This window comes from Petromyzon marinus, chromosome 63, assembly GCF_048934315.1.
Source record: "Petromyzon marinus isolate PM22_M1 ecotype Great Lakes invasive population chromosome 63, UKy_Petmar_22M1.pri1.0, whole genome shotgun sequence".
Taxonomy (NCBI): domain Eukaryota; kingdom Metazoa; phylum Chordata; class Hyperoartia; order Petromyzontiformes; family Petromyzontidae; genus Petromyzon; species Petromyzon marinus.
Genome location: NC_133729.1, coordinates 828070 through 855692, shown reverse-complemented (window position 1 = coordinate 855692; position 27623 = coordinate 828070). Strand labels below are relative to the sequence as shown.

General features: G+C 50.7%; 1 protein-coding gene across 16 annotated transcripts in view; it reads left to right on the top strand.

Moving 5' to 3' along the window:
- Positions 1 to 25874, top strand: part of LOC116955972 (uncharacterized) — a 214648-nt gene extending 188774 nt beyond the window's left edge. For 7 of the 16 annotated variants that reach the window (XR_012930131.1, XR_012930132.1, XR_012930129.1 and 4 more), the window contains 3 exons: positions 668 to 786; positions 4837 to 5670; positions 16849 to 25874. Coding sequence is in view for 4 of the 16 variants with exons in the window: in XM_032977352.2 (XP_032833243.2) it covers positions 668 to 786; positions 4837 to 5025 (308 nt within the window). In the remaining 12 variants the exon portion in view is untranslated. Of the gene's footprint in view, positions 1 to 667; positions 3375 to 4836; positions 9700 to 16848 lie in introns of those variants that run through there. The other 9 variants (XR_004404911.2, XR_004404912.2, XR_012930125.1 and 6 more) reach the window with 6 other exon arrangements.
- The last annotated feature ends 1749 nt before the right edge of the window (positions 25875 to 27623 follow it).

The following is a 27623-nucleotide window of genomic DNA, read 5'->3' as shown; positions in this document are numbered from 1 at the left end:
CCTGTCTCTCTCCGCTCGGGCCCACCGCCGCGGCGAAGACGGATAAGCGGGGCGTAGATTTCCCTCGCGCTCCCGCCGAAGACGGGCGCGCCCCGTGTGTCTCCCGGACGGGGATCACCGCCGTTCTGCACCCCGCCGCCCACCGCCCCCACCCCGACCCCCACCCCGACCACCCGCGAAGTCGGCGTCACAGTGTCGGCACGAGACGAAGGACCCGTTGGGATATCTCGCCGCCAAGCGGTGCGACCCCCCCCCCCCCCCCCCCCCGCTGAAGCGAACATCACAAGAGATAATTCTGAGATCCCTTATTCGTCAAGCGACCTCTGTGGACCACACTCGCTTTCCCGCCCGCTCTGCGTACACGAGGCAATGTTTGTCACTTCATAGTGAAACTGATGTTTTGTTTTTTTAAATCCATAACTAGAGGTTGTTTTTTGGGTTAGATCGCGTAAATATCTCAATGCGTCGTTAAACCCGCCAATTGGTCACGTTTGTCACGCGAACGAAACGTGACGATTCCTTACTCGCTCAAACTGTTTTGTTCACGTGACATTTATATGTTTACGCGATCTAACCCTCAAAACTTCGATTATGGATAATATTTGTCGCGGAAGCCTCCTCCTCCTCCTACTACATGTTAGACTGATATTTTTTTTTTTATTCTCAGATGTGGATTTCAAACCCGGGGGGCACTCGGCGGCGCCGGCAACGACGTCGCCCCTGACCTCTGAACCCCGAAATCCATTGGCGACCTCGCGTGCGGAGGAATCTTTCATTGCCCGGGAGGTGACTTCATTTGGGCCTCGTTAAAGCCAGTTTGGGAGCGAGGCGACGGAATGGCGTTGAAATCAACAACAACGTCCACTCTGAGTCGTCGCGTCAATCGGTGTCGTCTGTGCGATGCCGAGTCGAGGGTTCCCACCCCAACCCCCCCCCCTCACCCCCTCCCCCGCCCCTTTAAATCTCGCTGCGGGACCGAGATGCGCGCATCAGACATCATCTTGTTTGCCGTCTTCGGCTCACATTCCGGAGCCAGGCAAATGGCCAGCACCTGGCCAAATGCAAAACGGTGGTCCAACGAGAGATATGGAATGTGTGTCGTGTGTGTCGTGTGTGTGTGTGTGGAGCTGTCCAGTGTGCGTGCGCGTGGTGTGTGTGTAGGGAGCGGTAGTTGTAGCGGTTAGCGCGCCGCGCTACGAACCCCGGCGTCGGTGCCGATTATCCGAACCCGGTCGTCCCCTAGGGTCGGCTCGGCCTTAAATGAGCAACTCGTGCGGTGTGTAGAATCATCGCCTGCCGGGTAGACGAAGGAGGCCCGGCGCGGCGCCGGCCACCCCACCGCTACGTGTGCCGCCTTTTGCGGGCGCCGCCGCTCGCCGACAGTCACTTGCCCCAACAGCCGGTGCAGGCCACACGGGGGACCTTTGTGTGCGAGCCGCGGGGGCTTGGCGGCGCCGATCCGAGCCGCTGACAAAAATTCGGTGGGGCCCTCCCAAACGCCCGGCGAGCAGCGTTGACGCGCACAAACGAGCGGGGCACCCGTTTTCTTCTTTTCTTTTCCCCGCTGCCAAATGCGACCGCTGGAAATCGAGGGGCCCGCCCCACCAACGCGTTGGCGGGGAGCCGTCCTGTTGCACCCACAAGATCGCCGCCGCCCTGGCCGGCGCGTCGGGGTGAAGTCGGTCACAGCGGGCGGCGGCGTTGGGATCGCGGTCGGCTCCCTCCGCGGTCGGCTCCCTCCGCGGTCGTACGGGACGAGTCCCGTGCTGCGTCGTGCTTTTTGGACCACTCCTGGAATCGACCTGAGGCTATGCTCGCCCCCCCCTCGAGCGACATGGGCATCTTTGTCCCCTGCCATAGCAATGTGGAAATGCCCGCCGCTGGCCTTGAGCTGTATGTAGGAGGTGAGCATCAATGCCTCGATGGGCTAATTTGAATCAGGAACTAACTTTGACTTGCCGGTTTTAAAAAAAGTATATTTATTAAAATATTTTTTTTATATTTGTTTCGGGTTTTTGATGTATTCTTTCGGGGTTTTTTTCATTAAAAAAATGTAAGTAAAATATTTTTACTCGAAACAAATTAATTGGCAGTGAGATTCACGTGGCCTGTCCCTGGATGGGAAGTTGACCGTTTAGGAAAAAAAAATTGTCAACAAATCATCTCATCTCGAAAGAGAAAAAACAAGACCCAACCCCGAAACAGTTTAACAGCGAGCGCATCGCATTTCATCTGCTCCAAGAGAGAGGAGAGGGAAAGAGTCTTGCGAGGAGTTGAGCACGAGAACCCAAGATCCCCCCCCCTCCCCGTGCACGTTTGAAAAGAGGAAACGCGCGTGTTTTTTCTCCCTCCAATATTGCGGAGGCATGTGAAGAACGTTAAAAACGCCTTTCATCTAAAACAAATTCGATTCATGGGCAGGGGGAGAGAAAAGAAATTAAAGACAAAATAAAAAAAATAGACCACAAAGAAACCACCCAGCAAAGTGCTTTGTAGATGTATTTAATATGTATTGTATATGAACCTAGGTTTAATTAAAAGCGGGAGACGGGGCTGGCGAGTTCCCCCGAATCCGATGGAGATTAAAAAGACGGTGGGGCTGAGATTCTCCGGCGAGATTGGGGGGGGGGGGGGCGGGGGGTGGGCGATCAAATTTCTCCCCACCGCCGGGGTACCCCGCGTCAACATTAATCAGCGCGTGGAGCTCGCTAGCGGCAGCACGAACACACACGCCGGGTTTACCCGTGGACTAACGAGCGCCGCTCACACACAAGTGCAAGCCCCTCAATTATTCCTTCATCAGCGGCGCGGCTGCCATCACCGGCTCCTCCACGGCTGCCAACACCGACTCCTCCACGGCAACCATCACCGACTCCTTCACGGCCACCATCACCGACTCCTCCACGGCCACCATCACCGGTTCAGAACATGGGAGAGATAGAGGGGAGAGGGGTGCCAGATGCAGGTTCTTGTAGGCCCTGGGCACTTCGTAGGCCTTCAGTGATCACAGTCTACAGTTGGTGCTGCTGCTGCTGCTGCCCCATGTCACTACAGACGCCGCTGTCACTTTCTAAAGCTGATTTATTATTTTTGTAAACTGTCTCTGATCAAGCGGTAGGACAACAACGCCGCCGTTGTCTTCCCTCGCACTGCAGCGCTATTGAGAATGAGGTTGTGCGACAAACTCCATTTGAAGATGTTTATTTTGCTAATCTCGCAATGACAAAAATCTCGGAAAGGTCTTCTCCGGTGTTAATTTCTCTCTCACCTTATGAAGAAAACCATTGACATTGAGATGACTCTGCCTCTTTGTATCCACACTGTGCCTATGCCTTACTCAAATGTATATTTTTAAAATATATATTTATAAAAGAGGATATCTTGAGTACATTTTTTATCATACAAAAAAAAACACATGGTCCTATTAGTTGTCGTAGGCCCTAGGCCACAGGGCCCACTGCGGCCTATTGGATACTACAGGCCTGGTGGGTGGGTGGGTGAGTGGGTGGGTGGGTGGGTGAGTGGGTGGGTGGGTGGGTGAGTGGGTGGGTGGGTGAGTGGGTGGATGGGTGAGTGGGTGGGTGGGTGAGTGGGTGGGTGGGTGAGTGGCTGGCTGGGTGACTGGGTGAGTGATTGGGTCGATGGGTGAGTGGGTGGGTGAATAAATGAGTGCGTGGCTGGGTGAGTGAGTGGGTGAGTTAGTGGCTGGCTGGGTGAGTGAGTGGGTGAGTGAATGGGTGAGTGGGTGAATGAGTGAGTGGGTGGATGGGTGGGTGGGTAGCTGACTGGGTGACTGGGTGAGTGATTGGGTCGATGGGTGAGTGGGTGGGCGAATAAATGAGTGCGTGACTGGGTGAGTGAGTGGGTGAGTTAGTGGCTGGCTGGGTGAGTGAGTGGGTGGGTGAGTGAATGGGTGAGTGGGTGAATGAGTGAGTGGGTGGGTGAGTGAATGAATGAGTGGCTGGCTGGTTGAGTGAGTGGGTGAGTGGATGGGTGAGTTGGTGAATTAGTGAGTGGGCGGGTGAGTTGGTGAATGAGTGAGTGGGTGGCGTGGTGAGTGGGTGAGTGAGTAGACCATGGGCTCAGTGCCTACCATGGCCTATTGGATACTACAGCCCTGGGAGTGGGTGGCAGTTGTGCGGAGAGGATGGGGGGGGAGCGAGAGTGGTGCTTCCACTCGCTCGGAAGCACCATGGTGGAGGCCGAGTTAGGTAAGGCCTTAGAGGAGAAAAGGGACGGATCGGAGTGGCAGACCAGGACGCGATGAGACTCCGTCTGGTGGACGTGGAGGCGATGAGCCCAGGACCGCAATGAGTGGAGAGGAGAATCGAGGAGCAGGAAGGCAGCGGATACCCCGTTTCGTAGCTCATCCGGGATTCCTCGAGTCCATGCTGAAATTTTGACTCTCAAATGAGTGGGGTGGGGGGGGCGCCGTGGAAGAGAGAGAGATGGACGAGCGTGCGTGCGTGGTGTTTTGAACATCGTCAGCGTCAAAAAGTAAATTGTCCAAATCCTCGCTTTGCTCTTCAAGGTGTGTTGCCGGCTGACGCTGGCAAACCGGAAGCAATCGGCACGTTCGCCCCCCCCCCCCCCACCTCTATCCAACCCCTCCCCCATGTGACGCCTCGATTTGTTGAGCTCTTGTCGAGTGGCGGAGGGCACAAAAGCGGCTTTCACGACCTAAACCCAAAGAAAGGATAAAAAAAAAACGCATCGTGATTTTTGTCCGTGAGAGGCACCGCGTACAAAACTAAGCAAGCGTTTGTTTTCTTCATTGTTGCCCTTTGACGATAATCCCGCTCGCCGTGACCTAACAGTGGCCGTGTGGATTTTCAGATTGTGCCGCCCTCAATCCAGCGGCCTCGGCACAGCAGTCCACCCCCCCACCCCCCGTGCCTCCCGAGCCGACGGGGGCAACGAGGAGGGCGGCGGCGGCGGCGGCGGCGCGAGGAGAGAGAAAGAGAGCGGAGGGGAGAAAAAAAACGAGCGCTGAAAATCGGCCGCCATTTCACGGCAGAACGGTGAACGGAGAGGGGGGCCGTCGGGCGCTCGTCGGATTTTATTCACTCCGGCGACGCTTGCCACCGCCGCTTTGAGGCCTCTTGCACTGAGCCGCAACGTGCAACGTCCGTCCGCCAGCTGGCAACGTGCGGCGCAAAGGAGGGCCGTCGCCCAAATTCCCTTGAAGGCCGCAAAGACAGATCTCCGCCCACCCCCCACATCGCCCGCGATGGCCTGAACCGACCGTTGGGGCAAGCGCTGCGAGCGAGTAGCAGCGGCGCCTATGAAGGCCGGCACCGTGGCACGCGAAGGGGGTGGCTGACGATGCTCGTGGACGGGAGCCACCGGCTGCGCTCGCGTGGAACCGCGGAGGCTCGGAGGCAGAGCGAGCGTCTCGCTATCGAAGGGACCGCGATTTCACATCCCGGTTGGGTGGGCGGGGAGGGTGCGGGGGCTTGACTCAGCCCCATCACTCCTGGGGGGTGCGGGGGGGTCGATAATATTTGGCATCACTTTGTGGGGCAATGTAACGGCTATTAGTCCTTCGGGGGGGGGCCTCGCCTCCGCCACAAGAATGTGGAATTTCCGCCACCGGCTGGGGGCCTGTGATCAGGGAGGTGACCACCGATGCGTCGATTTCTCAATCGAGTTCGGGTATCACCCTGGACGGTGAGAACCGTGCTTGCCTTCGCCTGGCGGAAGGCTGCTGCAATTCTACGCGCGGCAATTGCGAAACTCCCAGAATGCCGCCGTGCCTGAGAGAGTCTGCCAGGAGTGTGGGGTGCAGCAGAGGGGGGGGGCAGGGGGTGTGAAGTCATTGTTTGCATTGTGACCACAAGTATTGTGGTTAATGCAGTAACATGATTCCTCGTTAAAAGGTTTCAGTTTTGTTGCCAAAAAAGGGGGAAAACCCCTATTATTATTATTGTATTTTTCGATTTGAAGCTTTCGTGACTGCAAGGATTCATCTTCTTTGGTTCTTTCGGTAAAGTCACGTAGAATGAGAATAAAATAATAAAATAACACAATAAAATTCTCACGACGTTTCGGCCACAACGCAAGCGGCCGTCTTCAGGTGAAAGGTACAGAACTGTCGGGAAGCTCTGTCGTCCCGACAGGTCTGTACCTTTCACCTGAAGACGGCCGCTTGCGTTGTGGCCGAAACGTCGTGAGAATTTTATTGTGTTATTTTATTATTTTATTCTCATTCTACGTGACTTTACCGAAAGAACCAAAGAAGAGTAGTATTGTACTTGTGGTGAACATATAAACAAACATGACTCTGATAATATAATCTATGCATTGTCTTTGGAACTGATTGGCCTACACCAGAGACAGCCTTCTTCATGGCCTAGTCTCACCACCAGTGCCAGACCAGAGAACAGCGCCAAATAGTGAACAGCACAAAAGACAATTCCACTATTGGGGCATTCATAGCTCGGGGTGAGCAGCTACAAATTGATTTCTGTGTGCAAGCACTGAGACCAGGCGACATCCACAATAAAAACAAGTGGAGCAATGCACATTGTTCTTAGAGCCGTCCGAGTATATTCTGCCATTCTCTGTTCATGGTTTAATTATCTCAGAATTAGAATATTTATTTGCACTGCAGGAGGAATCCGATGAGCTCCGACACTATATTTCACAAATGAATCGATTGGCGGTAGCCCGGGTCACCGCAAAATATTGGTGGCCGGGCATAGTTTAAGGTTTTTTTTCTGGGAGCATCGCTGGTGCTACCCTGTCCTGCCGGAGTGTGACGCTGGGAGCGATGACGACGACGATGATGTCGATCCCGCCAGCACGACCGTGACCGCCGGCCGTACCAAGTGGTCTCGCTCCCAAAGACAAGGGGGGTGGCCGCCCCCGTAAGAAGCAAAACGTGCTGGGGAATGACCAGACCGGCATCGTGATGTACTTTCACAACAAGCAATAAACAGCCGTTGCCACGCACAAATCCCCAGCAGCCCCCCCCCTTTTTTATAGGTGTTTTGCGTGTGTTTTTTATTTCCATATTTGGCGTGCGTATCGGGCTCAGTGACATCTCCCGTCTTCATAGGCCTTCTGGTTTCGGAGTTATGGAGGTTTTGGCACCCCCGGGTCACGACGGTGACCCGGGTCACCGCCAATCGATTCAAATGTCCAGTAGACGTCACGAGGTAGGAACGTTACAATAACAAACAGAACCAAAACGTGATAGTCGTGAAAAGTACAAGAAAGGTGAACAAACCACCCAAACACGTACAGGGACTCCTCTACTTACGAACGAGTTAGGTTCCAGAGGTCTGTTCATGAGTTGATTTCTTCGGAAGTCTCAACTTTACTCCCATCGATTTCAAATATGTACGGCGTGTACACTAAACATGGGGGATGGCTTTAAAAGTTGCATAATCTCCTGCAGATGTAGATGTCACTGGTTTTTCATGTTCTGCAGATGTAGATGCCACTGATTCTTCACGTTCTGCAGATGTAGATGCCACTGGTTCTTCACGTTCTGCAGATGTAGATGCCACTGGTTCTTCACGTTCTGCAGATGTAGATGCCACTGATTCTTCATGTTCTGCAGATGTAGATGCCACTGGTTTTTCATGTTCTGCAGATGTAGATGCCACTGGTTCTTTATGGTCTGCAGATGTAGATACCACTGATTCTTCACGTTCTGCAGATGTAGATGCCGCTGGTTCTTCACGTTCTGCAGATGTAGATGCCACTGGTTCTTCACGTTCTGCAGATGTAGATGCCGCTGGTTTTTCATCTTCTGTAGATGTCGATGCCACTAGTTCTTCACGTTCTGCAGATGTAGATGCCACTGGTTCTTCACGTTCTGCAGATGTAGATGCAACTGATTCTTCATGTTCTGCAGATGTAGATGCCACTGATTATTCATGTTCTGCAGATGTAGATGCCACTGGTTCTTCACGTTCTGCAGATGTAGATGCCACTGGTTCTTCATCTTCTGTAGATGTCGATGCCACTGGTTCTTCACGTTCTGCAGATGTAGATCCCGCTGGTTCTTCACGTTCTGCATATGTAGATGCCACTGGTTCTTCACGTTCTGCAGATGTAGATGCCACTGGTTCTTCAAGTTCTACAGATGTAGATGTCACTGGTTCTTCACGTTCTGCAGATGTAGATGCCACTGGTTCTTCAAGTTCTACAGATGTAGATGCCACTGGTTCTTCATCTTCTGTAGATGTCGATGCCACTGGTTCTTCGTGTTCTGCAGATGTAGATGCCACTGGTTCTTCACGTTCTGCAGATGTAGATGCCACCACCATCTTGCGGGGCGTCATGAACATGAGACTCTCGGTCCGAACAGGCAACTGGACATACGGACAGGTTCATCCCTACCTCTGAAAGTTCGTAAGTCGAATGTTCGTAAGTAAAGGAGTCCCTGTACACCATCCCCATCCTACCAGGCAAAGCCCACCGAGGTATTAACTTCTTTTTTATTAAAGTGACCCTGGCCACAGATGATAGCTCAACAAAAGTGGCACCATCATTTGGTCATTTATAGCGGCAAAAATAAGCCAAATGGCCTAAGCGCGCATTTCTAATTTTCCGAAATAATTGGGACGGAGGTCTGCGGCACGAATAAAAACAAAAACGCTGTCCATATGCCAAATGTGTTTAAGGGGGACAAAGCAAGCCCATTGGCTCTTACCTCCTATGTGGAATAGGGGTGGGAAAAAATGTGTAAAGCGGCGTTTCGTTTTTATCGCTCGCTCCACGAATCCGTTTACTTGGTGATGCTTTGGCGGTCACCCTGACCCTGCGTCACCAACCCCTTGATGAGTGAGGAGCAGGCGACAATCATCATCATCATCATGATTATTCCGTGAGCTTACATTTTAAGGATCACATCACACCTGTGTGCCTGTCCCTTCACTGGCTGTCTGTCTGTATCCCGTATTGATTTTTATATTCTCTTGCTGGTATATTCAAAGCCTTAAATGGACTTGCTCCTCCGCTACATTCGTGACCCCCTTCAGCCACGAATATTCCATCAAGTTCATTAAGATCCTCAGATTGTGCATTGCTCCCTGTCACCACGGTCTCTAGACTTCACGCTTGGGGGTGGTGACGATGCCTTTGCAAATGCATCTGTTCGAAATGGCTTTCTCTCTCGAGTTATTTTCAAACGTCTTTCTCACTTCTTCCTTCCTTGGTTGGCGTTAAACTATTTTCCGCCTTTCCACGCATAGCGACCCTGAGAATGATTGTTTAAGGGCGCTTTATAAATTATTACCAAGGAGTAAGCCTCACCGAGTCTCAAGACACAATTCCAGAGGGTCCTGCCAAGCGTTTCGCAGTAGGGGGTAATGTTGCTGTTGTGTTATCCCAATTGAGTACATTTCCATGAACAGTAGACTAATCTGCGTGCGGTTTATCCGATTTCCGGATTTACCGTGTACCTGAGATTTTGACGTAATTAACAACTGGTGGATTTGCCCTTGAGTCCAAATGAATAATTTAAAAATATGTATATATTGTTATTCTTGGAAATGTTCATTGCAAGTCACGTGCTTAAACCGAACAACAGTGGGGCGGAGTTTGATTGATGTTGATTGACGTGGCTCTGTTATCATCCACTTAGTGGGCCGAGTCTTTTCCTGGATGGGAGCAGGAAAGTGCTATTATCACAACGATAGGTCGAGCGTTAGTATTCATTCTAAATCGAAAGAGTAACAGTCAAAATCGTAATTTGTGCTTCGTTTTGAGCGATTTATCCGATCGTTTTATTTGTGAGTTTTAATTTATGAAACCGCAATGGCAGCGAAACTTGAACATAATTTAGACCTATAGGAGTGTTTTTTGGCCTAGAGATCCACGGGGAATTGTTAAATCTTCAATTTTGAATTATCCGCGTCCGTCCTCCCCGTCATTAACGAGGATAATCGAGAGTCTGCCGTAATTATTTTTCAGCATTTGCATGTTGCCCGGGGCAATACCAGCGGCACCGTGGTTATTTTAACTGTTGGTTGGGAACAGAAGCCGGAGGGCACCCTTGCAGAGCAGAGGGAGAAACAGAGCGCACAAACTCCACGCAGAAAGGTATTGTGGTTAATGCAGACATGAATCCTTGTAAAAAGGTTTCAGTTTTGTTGCCAGAAAAAAGGGGAAAACCCCTATTATTACATTTTGGTACTGGCAAAGGAGGTCTAATGGTGTAGATGCTCACCCCGAGCCCTCATTACTTTGATAGTGGCATTGTCTTTGAGCTGTACGCCTTTTGGCGTCATCTGGTCGAGCACCAATTGGATCGAGGCTCAAAAGAAAGCCGTCCCTTGGTGTGGACCAATCAGTTTCAAGGACAATGCATCATATTATCATAGTATGTTTTTTGTTTGCATTTTGACTGCAGGTATTGTGGTTAATGCAGACATGAATCTTTGTAAAAAGGTTTCAGTTTTGTTGCCAGAAAAAAGGGGGAAACCCCTATTAATACATAAAGGTGTCCTCGTCGGGAATCAAACCATAGGCCTTCTTGCTGCGAGGCACGAGCGTTAACCACCACCCTGCCGTACCATAATTACCAGTAGAAATAATTAAATGAACCGGCGTAAGGAACTTATATTATGCATAATAAAAGGGTTTTTTGGGGTTAGGTCACGTAAATAGAAATATGTCGTTAAACCTGCTACCGCCGCCCGACACAGTCAATCAGTAAGGTTGAGTCGCATAAACAAAACGTGCCAATTCGTCACCAGTAACAGCAACACCGCTGGCTTGGGGACGAAACCCACGGCATTTACACTTTACATTTTAAGCATTTGCAAGAACGGCTCATCCGCAATCTGGGATGAATCGAGAGTTAACCGTCGAAATATGTCACTGCTAACGAGTGCCACGCGGGGAGAGGCCAGGCGCGTGGGCGCGTACGTGTGTACGTACGTGTGTACGTACGTGTGTACGTACGCACGCGTGCCCGCGCACGTGCGTTATCGCGCGTCCGTAGTTTGTAATTTGAGGGAAATCGAGCGTGAAATAAGGCAACCCGGGCTTTGTGGCTCGGCCACGCAGGAAAGGTCTCCATCTGCATGCGACCTTTCGCAATCACAAAGCGGGCGCAAAAATAAAATAAAAACCCGGGAATGTGTTTCGTCTTTCCCAACCACCCCACACCCCCCGCGATGGACAATTGACCGTTAAGAGTTTTGGCGGGTGGCGGTGGTGGTGGTGGCGGTGGCGGTGGTGGTGGCGACGGTGGTGGTAGCGGTGACGACGGTGGCGGAGGTGGTGGTGGCGACGGTGGTGGTGGTGGCGGTGGTGGTGGTGGCGACGGTGGTGGTGGTGGCGGTGGTGGTCGTGGCGACGGTGGTGGTGGTGGCGGTGGTGGTGGTGGCGACGGTGGTGGTGGTGGCGGTGGTGGTGGTGGCGACGGTGGTGGTGGTGGCGGTGGTGGTGGTGGCGACGGTGGTGGCGGTGGTGGTAGCGGTGGCGGCGGTGGCGGCACGGTGTTGGGGGGGGGGGGGTGATTAAGACGAGCGCTTTCACGATAGGAGGGGAAGGACAAACGTTGTGTGGCATTCAGAATGTTGCCACAACTCAGTGCCACCTTTACAGTCGCATCTCGTCCCGGACCTATTGTCAGGATGCCCGCTGTGGTTTAGTCGAGAGGATTTCTCACCCCCCACCTCCCTCGACCGCCCCTCCCAGCGAAGAGCTGTCCCTGTGCGGCACGAGGCATGGGATAAAAATACTCCTCGCACACAGAGCCGTAGACTCACACAGAGACCTAAAGACTCGCACCGAGATCCATATCATCACATAGACACTCATAAGACTCACGCAGAGACCCATAGACTCGCGCAGAGACTCATATACTCACACAGAGACCCATTGACTCACGTAGAGACCCATAGACTCACACAGAGACCCATAGACTCACACAGAGACCCATAGACTCACATAGAGACCCATAGACTCACACAGAGAACCATGGACTCACACAGAGACCCATAGACTCACATAGAGACCCATAGACTCACATAGAGACACACAGAGACCCATAGACTCACACAGAGACCCAGAGGCTGACACAGACACCCACAGCCTCGCAGAGAGACCTGTCGATAAGGACTTGCGTGGATAGGGTGCTGAAATTCTGATTCAACTCAAAGCATCTTGCATCGCATCTCAACTGAACTATTACAATGCCCAGCGACAGCGTAGCCTAGGGGAGACCACCACCACCCCATCCCAGTGGCAGCGACACAAGGTGCGTGCAGCGCCAGGCCTGCAAATCACCATCAGGCAGGTTATAAATGTATATAAACACTCATTCAGTGGGCCAATAACACCTGAGCATGTAGAGGAGCGCAGAGCGTGGGCAGTCGTTGGTGCTGGATCACCGCGTGGCCGCTCCTGCTGGTGGTGCCCTTCTCGCTCACCCGTGCTTCCTCTTCCGAGTCGTCCTCTCTCTCTCTCTCTGTCTCCCCCTGTTTCTCTCTCTCGCTCTCTCTCCCTGTCCGTCTCTTAGTGAGCGAGCCAATGCCGTGGGTCCGGCGCGTTTCAAGTTGGAGGAACGATCGTCCGCGTCGGCGGCGTTGTTGCGCAATGTCAGCATGGCATTGCGCAACAACATTCCCGGGGCTCTGAGAATTTACACAAAAATATATTAATACACTACACCGGCGGTTCTTAACACAAATTAAGCACGGGGCGCGTTAAGTGACAACTTACTTTGTTTCATCAAACCGCACGTGTTTATTAACGTTACGTACATTTTGTAACGAATGAGAACCAGAGGGGTGCATGCGCTGCAGTAAAGGTTAAAGATTCCACTGACTTGGATCGTCAATTATCGGGCGGCTTTGGGGGGGTAACGGGTCATCGGATTTTCAAAACGCCGGATAATCACCACTAATCATTAGCATTTAAAATAGCAGATTTTTACACACTTGCGCGACGTTGTTTTTGTGTGTGTGTGTTTTAAATCCCCGTCACTGTCTGAAATTGGCATAAATAAACATACAAATAGACGAAAAAAATATATCCTACTGTAAAAAGTAACTACTTTACTATACCGTACTTACCAATTTCGAAGACTGTATCATGGAGTGATGTACGTAGCACTACTGCGCTCTTGTTTCAACACAACCGCTTGCGTTTGACGATCACCGGGCCGATGCAGCCTTTAGACCGGTGTTCCGGCGAACGCCGAATTGCACAAAGCAACGTTTTCGTGGATCGCACCGCGTTTATTTAACGTTTCAATTTCCGTGGTTATTAGTCACGAAAAATGTATTTTACGTGCAGTATTTCCATTGGTTAAGTTGTGCGTGTGTAGTGTATAATGTAGTGTATATATTACGTGCGTAGTGTATAATGCAGTGTACATAATATTTGGCACCCTAAAACAAGTGTAGCCGCTTTAATAGTCACACCACACAGTGCCGATCGCAACAGACTGGTTTTATAATATGTATGTAGTGTATAATGCAGTGTATATAATATTTAATACTGAAAACAAGCGTAGCTATTTTATTGTCACGCTACACGGTGCCGATCGCCAGAGCGATTTTGCCGGTTTCGCCGGATCGTCCCGGGACCGCGGGATAATGTTTGTTAGCAGCCAGATAATCACGCAGTGCCGGATAACCGATGCTCTACGATGTATATATATGTGTGTGTGTGGGTTTCACTATCAGGTGCTGCCCTTATGTGGATAAGAGGTCCCTCGCAGGGAGCCCTCAGGGCATTTGAATCGCCGGCGGCGCCAATCGTTCCAGACCTCAACTCGTTACCACGCTGCCGTGAAACGCAAACGCCGCGTCCGCACACACACACACGCACACACGCACACACACACGCACACACGCACACACGCACACACGCACACACGCACACACGCACACACGCACACACGCACACACGCACACACGCACACACGCACACACGCACACACGCACACACGCACACACGCACACACACACACGCACACACGCGCACACACACACGCGCACACACACACGCGCACACACACACGCGCACACACACACGCGCACACACACACGCGCACACACACACGCGCACACACACACGCGCACACGCGCACGCGCACACGCACACACGCACACACGCACACACGCACACACGCACACACACACACGCGCACACACACACGCGCACGCGCACACACACACACGCGCACACACACACACACGCGCACACGCGCACGCACACACACACAAACAAAGACAAAGATCCCCCGTATAGCCTGTAACAGGCAAGTGCTGTTAGCGAGCACCTATGAAGGCCGGAACGGTACACGAGGGGGTGGGTGGCCAGCACCACGCCCGACCGCCTTTGCCTCCCTAGTGGCGATGTTTACACACCGCACCAGGTACTCATTTGAGGCTGAGGCGACCTAGGGGAGGCCCGGGACCGGTTCAGATAATCGTCACTCGTGTTGGCCGTGAGCGGGAATCGAACCCGGGTCGCCAGGTTCATAGCACAGCGCGCTAACCGCTACACTACCGCTCCCCACACACACACGCACACACACACGCACACACACGCACGCACGCATACACGCACGCACACACACGAGCAAAGGGGCCGCAAGATAACCCCCCCCCCCAAAAAACCTCTACTATGAACATATCCCACGTGGCCTCGTAGGTCCGACGGCCGAGTTGGATATAAGGGGGGGGGGGGGGGGTGGGGAGGGTTGGCCCAGGACCAGTTTCAGATATCACGCGCCACCGATGTTACCCACCGCTGGGAATCAAATGTAGGTCGGCGGGTTCGTAGCGCAGTACATTGACCACCATACCCCACCGTTACCCACAGAGCCGCGACGACAGACGTTCCCCCACATAGGCTCGAATACTCTCAGGGTAAGTGCTGCTAGCGAGCACACATTTTTCCCAATCTTGTTATCTCTCTACGTGTCGCCTTCTCGCCCTCACTGCGTTCTCAATCTTTGCTGTCTCTCTCTCTGTGTCCCTCCTCGTCCGTGTGCTCATTCTACGCTTCCGCTCTCTCTCTTTCTCCTCTCCACTGAAACAAAATTCCCCCTCCGCATGAAGCGGTCGCCTTTGCTCGCGAGAGTTCTCACTCAGATCTCACTTCTTGGTAAGCCAAGCTCACCACCACGCGGACCCCCCCTTAATCCCCCCCCCCCCCCCACAACTCATAACCACCACCACCACCCATTACTGTTCCCTTTTAACATTCTCATAGCACGGCGATCACTCATGAACCCCCCACTCATTGAATCCATTCACCATCATTATTTACCGTCATCAATTTCACTTTCACCGGATCCACTCGTCATCATCATCAACACCACCACCACAGATTCGCCACCATCGCTCCCTCTCGTCTATTTCATTCACCTCCACCCATTACCTTCTCACACGCATGCACGCTGCTGTTATTGTACCGGTTTTTTATTCCTTACATAGCGCCTTGGTCAAGGCGCTTTGGTCAAGGCGCTATGTGAGGCCAAGGCGCTATGTAAATTACGTTGAGATAAGATACGGTAATATTTTGGGAATATTTAGGAAATATTTTGGTAATATTTTGGGAATATTTTGGAAATATTTTGGGAATATTTTGGAAATATTTTGGGAATCTTTTGGGAATATTTTGGAAATATTTTGGTAATATTTTGGGAATATTTTGGAAATATTTTGGGAATATTTTGGAAATATTTTGGGAATCTTTTGGGCCAGCACCACACACAAGAGGACAGCGTGACCAGCGCCCCATCGGGCCCCTAACATATAACACACCGCACAGGGCACTCATTTAAGGCTGAGTCGACCTACGAGAGGGGCCCCAGGAACAGATATCGCCCGCCGCTGATGTGAGCCGTGGCCAGAAATCAAACGCGGGGTCGCCCGGGTTCCTTAGCCGGGTTCCTTAGCCGGGGTCCTTAGCCGGGGTCCTTAGCCGGGTTCCTTAGCCGCGTTCCTTAGCCGGCGTCTTTAGCCAGGTTCTGAGCCGCGTTCCTTAGCCGGGTTCCTTAGCCACGTTCCTTAGCCGGGGTCCTTAGCCAGGTTCTGAGCCGGGTTCCTTAGCCAGGTTCTTAGCCGGGTCCTTAGCCAGGTTCTGAGCCGCGTTCCTTAGCCAGGTTCCTTAGCCGGGTTCCTTAGCCGGGTTCCTTAGCCAGGTTCTTAGCCGGGTTCCTTAGCCAGGTTCTTAGCCGGGTTCCTTAGCCAGGTTCTTAGCCGGGTTCCTTAGCCGGGTTCCTTAGCCGGGGTCCTTAGCCAGGTTCTTAGCCGGGTTCCTTAGCCGGGTTCTTAGCCGGGTTCCTTAGCTGGGTTCTTAGCCGGGTTCCTTAGCCGGGTTCCTTAGCCGGGGTCCTTAGCTGGGTTCTTAGCCGCAGCCTACCATCCACTGCGCCGTGTTCACTCCCATGAGACAAAGATCCCCCGTGTGGCCTGTAACAGACTGTAGGGGCAAGCGCTGTTAGCGAGCACCTACGAAGGCCGGCACTGTGGCACACAGAGGCGGTGGATGGCCGGCACCGCGCCCGGCCGCCTTTGTCTCCCCGGCGGCGACGTTTTACACACCGCACCGGGTAACTCGTTTAACGCCGAGTCGACCCGGAGGAGGCCCGGGGCCGGCTCGGACAACCGTCACCGGTGTTGGTGGCCGGGAGCGGGAATCGAACTCGGGCCGCCGGGTTCGTAGCGCCGGGCGCGCTGACGGCCACCGCCGCCGCTCCCCCAACAGGCCCAGGCACGCACCGCCACTTTCCCCGCGCCTAAACACCGCCGGCCTCCGGCCCCCGCTCTCGCCCCACCACCACCAGCAGCGTCGTTGGGAGTAGAGTTAATGGACATACTATTGAGTGACCAAAGTGGCGCGTGTGTGTGTGTGTGTGTGCAGGACCTCCGCTTGACCAAGAGGCTCGGGGGTGGGGGGTGCCAGTCGATGGTATTGATCACGCAGTCGCTTCCGTCCATTAACTTCTGGCACGCGCGCAACGTCTGTGGGCTCGTCGGCGCTCGCCAACGGCGCTTGACCCCCGGCGACCTGACCCCCGCCCCCCCAAACCCCCGGTTAAAAGGAGAGGCTGGGGGGGAGGGGCAGGGGGCCTTCGTCTCTCCGTGTTGTCAATTAATGCCGCCGGTAAGCACAGCACAGCGCACGTGCCGGCCGCAAAGGTTCGGCGCGGCGCGGTGAAATCTTAAGCGATGCCGGACGTGGGTGAATTGGACGAACCAAAACTACGGACAAATTGCGATTTGGTGATAGGTTTTCCCCTTTTTTTCTGGCAGCAAAACAGCTGTGTTAAGACGTTCAAACGCCAAACTGAAACCTTTTACAAAGGCATCATTTCTGCATCAACCGCAATGCTTGTGTTCAGAATGCAAACAAAAAACACTAATATATGTGGCATTGTCCTTGAAACTGATTGGTCCACGCCAGAGACAGCTTTCTTTTGAGCCTCGTCTCAAAACGGTGTTAGACCAGAGGACGCCAAAAGGCGTTACACAGCCCAAAGACAATGCCACTATCAGAGTAATGAGAGCTCGGGGTGAGCATCTGCACCATGGGATCGCCTTTGCCAGTTACCAAAATATGATAATAGGTTTTTCTGGCAAACAAAACAGCCGTGTTAAGATGTTAAAACGCCCGAACCGAAACCTTTTACAAGGGATCACGTCCACCGACCTGGGTGTCTCTTCTTGCGGAAGCGACCTGGCCACAAGTGATAGCGAACGTGGCTCACCGTCGCGTGGACATCGTCACCGGAGGACAAATGCTCTCCAGCACACGTCGATTCTACATGTGGAGGAACGAGAAACCGACGGAGCCGGAGAAAAAAATTCCACGCCACCACGGGGAGAGGGAACCACCGCAAACTATATACGGCAGGCGCCAGGGTCGGGATGGAACCCACGAACGCCCGTACACCAGGCGAGGGAGTTAACATCTCATAGCCACCGTGACGCCCTTCGCTTCATGCAATCAGTATCCTTTTGCTTTCACTGCTGGGTGAGAGCTCCCCGCTAGTGGAGGTCCATTTTATTTCGCTACACGAAACCACTGCGGCCCCCCTCGCCGACCCAAGAATGTGCCTGGGTTTTCTGTTTTCTCACCTTCCATGCCCACGGCGATGAGATTTCCCGGAAAATCCCAGGGCGAGCAAGTCCCGAGACTCGGCGTGGCTCTCCTGAGCTCCTCGTTAGTGTGATTGGTCAACGTTGTTTTGCTGTGGCTCGGGTGGTACACGTGTGCACGTGCACGCACGCGCGCGTGTGCGCGCGCGTGCGTGCCCGTGTGTGTTTCATGTATAGCGATTAGCGCTACGCTGCGCTACGGTGTGTTAACATCGCTACGAGGGAGACAAAGGCGGCCGGGCGTGGTGCTGGCCACCCACCCCCTCATTTGTTGTGGCGACCTTCATAGGTGCTACTCGCTAACAGCACTTTCCCCGACAGTCTGTTAAGGCTATACGGGGGGTCTTTGTCTTTATTTTTGTGTTCATGTGTCGGAAGCGGTAGTGTGCAGCGGTTAGCGCTACGCTGCACTACGGAACTGGCGACCCGAGTTCGTTTCCCGCTCACGGCCACCACCAGTGACGATTATCTCAACCGTTCCTGGGCCTCCCCTAGGTCGACTCGGCCTCAAATGAGCACCTCGCGTGGTGTATAATCATCAGCATTGTTAAATGGTGCTGTCCCCTCCAACATCCTAATGTACTGTGCCGGCCTTCATAGCTGCTCCTTACCAGCACTTCCCCCAACAGCCTGTACGTGTATGCATGCCCGTGTGTGTGCGGGTTCACGCAAACCCGTGGGTACACACACGCCTGCGAAACCAATGCGTGGACACACACCAGACAAAGATCCCTCGCGTAGCCTTTAACAGACTGTTGGGGCAGGTGCTGTTCGCGACCAGCACCTGGGGTTGGTTGTTCAGCACCACGCCCGGCCGCCTTTGTCTCCCCAGTGTTGATTTTTACGCATCCGCACCAAATACTCAATTGAGGCTGAGCAGGCCCAGGTCAGGTCGAATCATTACGCTGGCAACTTGTCGCTTGGTCGTGGAGACTTCTCGTGGACAGCGGCGCCGCACTCACTGCCACGGCCGCCACTCCCCACCTCCGTCCACGCTCGAGGCGGTTCTCCCTCGGCGAGCTTCGTGCCGGCTCGCATCACCGCCGGCGAAGAGGAGCCCCCCCAAAAAAAAACAAGTCCAGAGGGCAGCGCTGCACGCGAGCGAGCGGGGTCCCCCCCCCACCCGCCCCGCTTGTTACTCCCCTGCCTTGTGTCTCTCCTCCTGACATTTTCACATCGGTATAATTGGGCCCACGAAAAAGTTCAACTCCAAGGCCCCCAGAATCTTTTGGGGATGGGTTATCTTTTTTTCTCCCTTCGGCACCTTTACAATTTTTTTTTTTACCAACGTCAAATCATCCACGTGGCAGGTTGTTCAAAAGCTTCCAGTCTGTTGCACGCGCGCGCAGAACACGTGCCCAGTACGGCAAAATGTTAATGTTGTGTGCGCGCTTAGCAGTGCACAGGATTCTCACACCAGGCTTACAGGGACTCCTCTACTTACGAACGAGTCAGGTTCCAGAGGTCTGTTCATAAGTCGGTTCGTTCGGAAGTCCAACTTTACTCCTGTCGATTCCAAGCGCGTTGTACGGCGTGTAAGCTAAAACACGGGGTAATGGCTTTAAAAGTTGTATAATCTCCTGGAGATGTACAGTGAGGGAAAAAAGTATGTGATCCCCTGATGATTTTGTACGTTTGCCCACTGACAAAGAAATGATCAATCTAATAATTTTAATGGTAGGTTTATTTGAACAGTGAGAGACAGAATAACAGCAACAAAATCCAGAAAAACGCATGTCAAAAATGTTTTAAATTGATTTGCATTTTAATGATGGAAATAAGTATTTGACCCCTCTGCAAAACATGACTTAGTACTTGGTGGCAAAACCCTTGTTGGCAATCACAGAGGTCAGACGTTTCTTGTAGTTGTACCTGCGGTAGCAGTTACATTGGGGAAACGAAACGATATGTCTCGGACCGTGTTCGCGAACACAAGGCAGATCTGAAACACGGCAGAACCAATACCTCTGCCGTAGCTGACCATTGTTATAACGCTGTGGGCTATCATGATATTGTTTTTTTCCGAGACCAAGGTGCTCTGCAAAAACTTCGGGCTACTATCAAAGGTTTGTTCATGAAGCCATCCAGATATATGAACATAGACAAAACTTCAACCGAGAAGATGGATACAAATTGAGCAATCATCTGAAGGATGTTATCAACCAGGTAAAGTCTTAACTTGTTGTTTCCATCATTACCTGCCGGTTTACTGCAAGCCCCGCCCACTTCTAGCCCCGCCCACTCCCCCCCAGCCTCACGTCCTCTTCCCCTAGCGCTCATGTGGCCCCCCTACCCCCCACCCCCTCTCTCCCCCCTTGCCTCCTCCCCCCTCTCTGACCTATATGACCTCTTGCCATGGCAGCTCTCCCGCCTACTTCAGCATGTTCTTGCTGTGGTTGTTCCACCTGATGACGATTGCTTGTGTTGCGATCCAAACGGCGTGATCTATTTTATTTTCTACCCACGTGACTTTACCGAAAGAACCAAAGAGTATGGATTCCTGCAGTCACGAAAGCTTCAAATCTAGATTGTATCATTCCACGTTACTGTATCATTCCGCGTTACTGTATCATTCCGCGTTACTGTATCATTCAGCGTTACTGTATCATTCCACGTTACTGTATCATTCCGCGTTACTGTATCATTCCGCTTTACTGTATCATTCTGCGTTACTGTATAATTTCTCTCTACTGTATCATTCCGCGTTATTGTATCATTCCACTTTACTGTATCATTCCACTTTACTGTATCATTCCGTGTACTGTATCATTCCACTTTCCTGTATCATTCCACTTTACTGTATCATTCCGTGTACTGTATCATTCCACTTTCCTGTATCATTCCACTTTACTGTATCATTCCGTGTACTGTATCATTCCGTGTACTGTATCATTCCACTTTACTGTATCATTCCACTTTACTGTATCATTCCACTTTACTGTATCATTCCACTTTACTGTATCATTCTGCTTTACTGTATCATTCCGCGTTACTGTATCATTCCGCGTTACTGTATCATTCCGCTTTACTGTATCATTCCGCGTTACTGTATCATTCCGCTTTACTGTATCATTCCGCTTTACTGTATCATTCCGCGTTACTGTATCATTCTGTGTTACTGTATCATTCCACTTTACTGTATCATTCCTCTCTACTGTATCATTCCTCTCTACTGTATCATTACTCTACCATTCCATGTTCCTGTATCATTCCGCTTTTTGTCTTCACGACCTCCTGTATACCAGGCGAGGGAGTTCACGTGAGTTTTTGATATCCCGGCCACGGCTAACATTCGTGACGGGTCCTGGGCGCTCCCATTTCACGGACCCGCTCCAGTGCACATGCCGTCACCAGCGCTGTGCGTGGCCTAAGGAGGAAAATCCATAATACAGGTGTTTTTTTTTGCGTTAGATCGCATGAATGTATAAATGTTGTGTCGTTGAACCCGCCACCACCGGACACAGCCAACTAGTAAGGGTTGTCACGTAAACAGAACGTGGCCAATTCGTTACTAGTGCAGCACTAGTGTATAGTGTATAGTAGTGTATAGTGTAGTATACTAGTGCAGCACACCGGCGTGTTGGAGAGTAAACCCACAGCAACATTTACAATCTTGGCTGCCGCCTGATGCTAAGTTGTGATTAGTGGCGAAACGTCGTACTCAGATTGTAAATGTTGTGGCTTGGCTCTCCAACACACAACCGGTTAGTGCTGTAATAGTATACTACACTATACACTACTATACACTACTATACACTATACACTACACTATACACTACTGTACACTACACTATACACTACTATACACTGCACTATGCACTACTATACACTACACTATACACTACTATATACTACACTATACACTACACTATACACTACACTATACACTACACTATACACTACTATACACTACACTATACACTACTATACACTACACTATACACTACACTATACACTACTATACACTACACTATACACTACTATACACTACACTATACACTACACTATACACTACTATACACTACACTATACACTACACTATACACTACTATACACTACACTATACACTACTATACACTACACTATACACCACACTATACACTACTATACACTACACTATACACTGCACTATATACTACACTATACACTACTATACACTACACTATACACTACACTACTATACACTACACTATACACTACACTATACACTACACTATACACTACACTATACACTACACTATACACTACATTATACACTAGTGCTGTACTAGTGACGAATTGGCCACGTTCTGTTTACGTGACAACCCTTACTAGTTGGCTGTGTCGGGTGGTGGCGGGTTTAACGACACAACATTTATATATTTACGCGATCTAACCCCCCAAAAAACCCTCTATTATGAGAATATACCAAAAAAAAGTGTTTATTGTTACATGTTTCTTTCTGAGACGATTCCGCCCAGAGTTCATTTCCCCCCCCGCCGCCGCCCCCGACCGTCATCACGAACCAGGCAGACGTGCTCGGATTTTGTAGCAGTCGCCAGGGAATGTCACGCAGCAAAGTTAATCGGAGCGCCCGGGAGCTTCATTGCTATGCCTGACCCATCCTCCACATCCATTCTACCGTGCTCGCCTGACTTAACCCCCCCCCCCACTCTATCTTCATCATATTATTCTCTCTCTCGCTCTGTCTCTCGTACTGTCTCCTCTCGCTCTGTCTCTCACGCGCTCTCTCCTCTCGCTCTCTCTCACACGCGCGCTCTCTCTCCTCTCTCTCTTACACCCGCTGTCTCTCTCCCGCTTTCTATCTTTCATCTGGCTCTCTCTCCACTGTCCCCCCCTCCTCCTCCGCACCCTTCGTCAAATGTTACCGTGTGACGTGCCATTTCTCCTTTAATCTGTGCGGCGGTGTTAAAGTAAGAGTCAAAGCGGGTAAAGGTGCAGCCCTGCAAGATGTTTACTCCCTCGCGTGTTTCTCTCTCATCATTATTATCACTGTGGCTAGGAGATGTTTACTCCCTCGCCTGGTGTGCAGGAGGTCGTGGGTTCGATCCTGGCCCTGACGCCTGCTGTATATTTGGGGTTTGCGTGTTTCTCTCTCATCATCATCACTGTGGCTAGGAGATGTTAACTCCCTCGCCTGGTATGCAGGAGGTCGTGGGTTCGATCCTGACCCCGACGCCTGCTGTATATTTGGAGTCTGCATGTCTCTCTCTCATCATCATCACGGTGGCTAGGAGATGTTTACTTCCTCGCCTGGTATGCAGGAGGTTGCAAGGTTTGATCCTGGCCCTGACGCCTGCTCTATATTTGGAGTTTCCGTGTCTCTCTCCCCGTGGTTGCGTGGATTTTTCTGCGTGTCCATTCGGGTTTTCCCTCCACATTTAGACTCAACGTGCTGTTGGAGCATTTGGCTGCTACACATTTCCATGTGATAAGCCATTTCGTTGGGTTATCATTCGTGATGGCCAGGTTGCCAATAACCGTGGTTAATCAATGCATTAATTCATATTTACTGTACCTATAACAGCCCGTCGTTAACAGGGTAATGGTCGGTAAGCAAACACATTGGGCCCTATGGAGGCACTACACTACTATACACTACACTATACACTACGATACACTACACTATACACTAGGATACACTACACTAAACACTACGATACACTACACTATACACTACGATACACTACACGATACACTACTATACACTACACTATAAACTACGATACACTACACTATACACTACTTTATACTACACTATACACGACTATACACTACACTATACACTACTATACACTACACTATACACTACACTACTATACACTACACTATATACTACACTATACACTACACTACTATATGCTACACTTTATAATACTATACACTACACTATACACTACTATATACTACACTATACACTACACTACTATACACTACACTGTACACTACTATACACTACACTATACACTACACTATACACTACTATACACTACTTTAGACTACACTATATACTACTATACACTACATTATACACTACACTATACACTACTACTATACTATACACTACACTATACACTACACACTACACTATACACTACTATACACTACACTATACACTACTACTACACTATATACTACTATACACTACACTATACACTACTATACACTACACTATAAACTACTATACACTACTTTAGACTACACTATATACTACTATACACTACACTATACACTACACACTACACTATACACTACACTATACACTACTATACACTACACTATACACTACACTATACATTATACACTACTATATACTACACTATACACTAGTATACACTTCACTATACACTACTACTGCACTATACACTACTACACTATACACTACTACTGCACTATACACTACTAATACACTACACTATACGCTACTACTATACTATACACTACTATACACTACACTACTACTACTACACTATACACTACACTATACACTACACTATACACTACACTCTACACTACACTATACACTACACTACTATACACTACACTACTATACACTACACTATACACTACACTACACACTACTAAGAGGGGGTTCAACTGTTCTTCACGTTGCAGGTGAAGATCCGGAGCATGGCCCATTGGCGATAATCAACATTGCCGGGAATCGAACACGGGTGGCCGGGCTGATAGCGTGATGAGCAAACCGCTGCACCACCACTCCCCCCCCCCCCCCATACAGCGCGCATTTTTGTTTAGCACGAAGGCTTTCGCGACCAATATTATCCATAATAAAACCTCCATCATGGATAGCGCAAAATACAATAGGCCAATCAGTTTCAAAGACAATGCATGTTTTGTCACAAGTACTGCATTCGGTAAATGCAGTACTTGATGCCTTAACAAAAGCTGTCTATTTGGTATTTAAACATCTTAACACAACTCCTGTTTAAATTGCCAAAGAAGGGTAAACCTCGTCTTGTTTTTCATGGAAATGCGGCATTATTTGGTTTGTTAACTCTCACGTTGTATGTACGTTTTTATCGTATTGTACGTTTATTTATTGTCCACATGAGAAGTTGTCTTTTTCTGGGTTAGACGGCGTACATATAAACGCGTCGTTAAATCCGCCACCACCAACCGACACCGCCAGTTAGTGGGGTTGAGTCACGTGAACAAAACGTGGCCAATTCGTTACCAGTTCAGCACCACCGGTGTGTTGGAGAGTAAACCCACGACAGCGTTTACAATTCGAGTAGCCGGTAATTAAAACAACCAGCATAATCAGGCGACGGCCGCACAGGTGTGGCTAAATCCACCTGCTGTTTCGGTCTTACATGGGAGGGGTAAAGAGAGGGATTAACGTTTATTTATTGTATGTTAGTGTATTTTCTGTACGCTAGTTTACTAGGGAAGGCCTCGCTGATTGACAGGAGGCTGAGTCACGAGGGTCCTGCCTCGGAGAAATCGGATGAGCTATGAAGCTCTTCTTTCACCGATGGCCAGTAAGGGGCACGGCACGTTGTGAACGTTACAACAACAACAGCAATACGATTATAATCTCGAGGTGAGCAGCTCGCAGTGTTGATTTTTTGGGGGGGGTTTTCATCATTTTGGAAGTTTAGCCAAATGCCGGAGATCGCAGGGGAAACCCGTTGCAGAACGCGGGGAGAACGCAACAAACATCACGGGCGCAATGGGCGCCCGAGTCGGGAGTCGAACCCAGGACCCGTCTTGCTGCGAGGCCTCACGAGCGTTGGCGAATGTGCTGCCGCCACCCCCCCCACACCCCCCCCCACCCCCCCCCCCTTCCGTGTTTTGGCGGAGCGTCTGTCGACAGCGTCCCCTAATGTATCGATTCACGGGGAGAGCCGTCGATCGGACTTCGTTGTTTTCCTGTTTCCCCGCCGTCACAGCCACGGCGCTGTCGCTTTGGCGATGGGCCACGCCGGGTCCACGCACGGCGCTTCGCCCATTAGCGACACCGTTATTTGGCAACGTAGCTGAAATGTAAGTGCGACGCTCAACGCAACACTATACTCTACTACACTATACACTACTACATTATACACTACTATACTCTACTACACTATACACTACACTATACACTACTACATTATACACTACTATACTCTACTACACTATACACTACGACTACACTATCATACACTACTACATTATACACTACACTATACACTACTACATTATACACTACTATACACTACTACACTATACACTACACTATACACTACTACATTATACACTACACTATACACTACTACATTATACACTACTATACTCTACTACACTATACACTACGACTGCACTATCATACACTACTACACTATACACTACACTATACACTACTACACTATACACTACACTATCATACACTAGTACACTATACACTACACTATACACTACACTATATGCGACGCTCAACGCAACACGGTGGGCTCGCAATGAAAGTCTCCGGTGACTCAGGACCCACGACGCACACTGCAACCGAGAACCCGGTTGAATAACAGCTCAGTCTGCATTTGATTTAAAGCTTTCATGACTGCAGTTATTCATATTCTTGGTTCTTTCGGTAAAGTCATGTTGAAGGGAAACAATAAAATAATAAATATATATATATAAAACAATTAAATTCTCACGACGTTTCGACTGTAACACAAACAGACACCTGATGATGAATGTTTGTGTTACAGTCGAAACGTCCTGAGAATTTTATTGTTTTATATATTTTATTACTTTATTGTTTCCCTTCAACGTGATTTTACCGAAAGAACCAAGAATATATAGCTCGGTCTGCGTTCGCCTGTGGCTCCCGCTGTGAGTTTGTTTGCCTCTGCGTGAGTCTACGGCGCGGGGGGAGGGGGGGGTCTCTACGTGAGTCTTTGGTGACGGGGCTAGGACCCTCAAAGGACTGCAACTGGGAACCCGGTTTAACCACGGTGTGGCTGTACCCAATCGAATCGAGGGTCTTAGCGGTGGCAACTCAACGCTCTGACCTCTGAGCGTGCAGGCCACCGCTAGGGCCACCGCCGGTATGAATGTAATCATTAAGCGCGGATCATGACGATCCGTCTACCCAGAGAAGCCTCGTAAATCCTTTTTTTTAATTCCCCCCCCCCCCAGGAAGATGTAACCACGTCGCGACGTTCGGCCAATTCAAGTGCCACCGGGCGTTTGTTTGACTGGGCGATCGTGCGGCTTCGGCCGCGAGCTGTGGGCAGGAGGCAACGGCACACGGGGAAACCAGATTCTTGAAGGGATCCGTGCTGGAGCTGCGAGCGCCATCCACCCCCCCCCCACCCCCCCCCCCCCCCCCCCCCCCACATCGTGCGCGGTTTTTCCTCTCTCCGCATTCTCCTCCCACGCGAATGAGTTGGCCGGACGCATCGTCGATGCGGGGAAGCCACCCGCACGGCACAACTCTTGACAGGCAGCTTTTAAGACTTTCCAATTTGAACGAAATTCAATGACGCGGGAGGGCGCCTAATCTTGACAGGAAGCTAAGCAGGAAAATCACCAAGG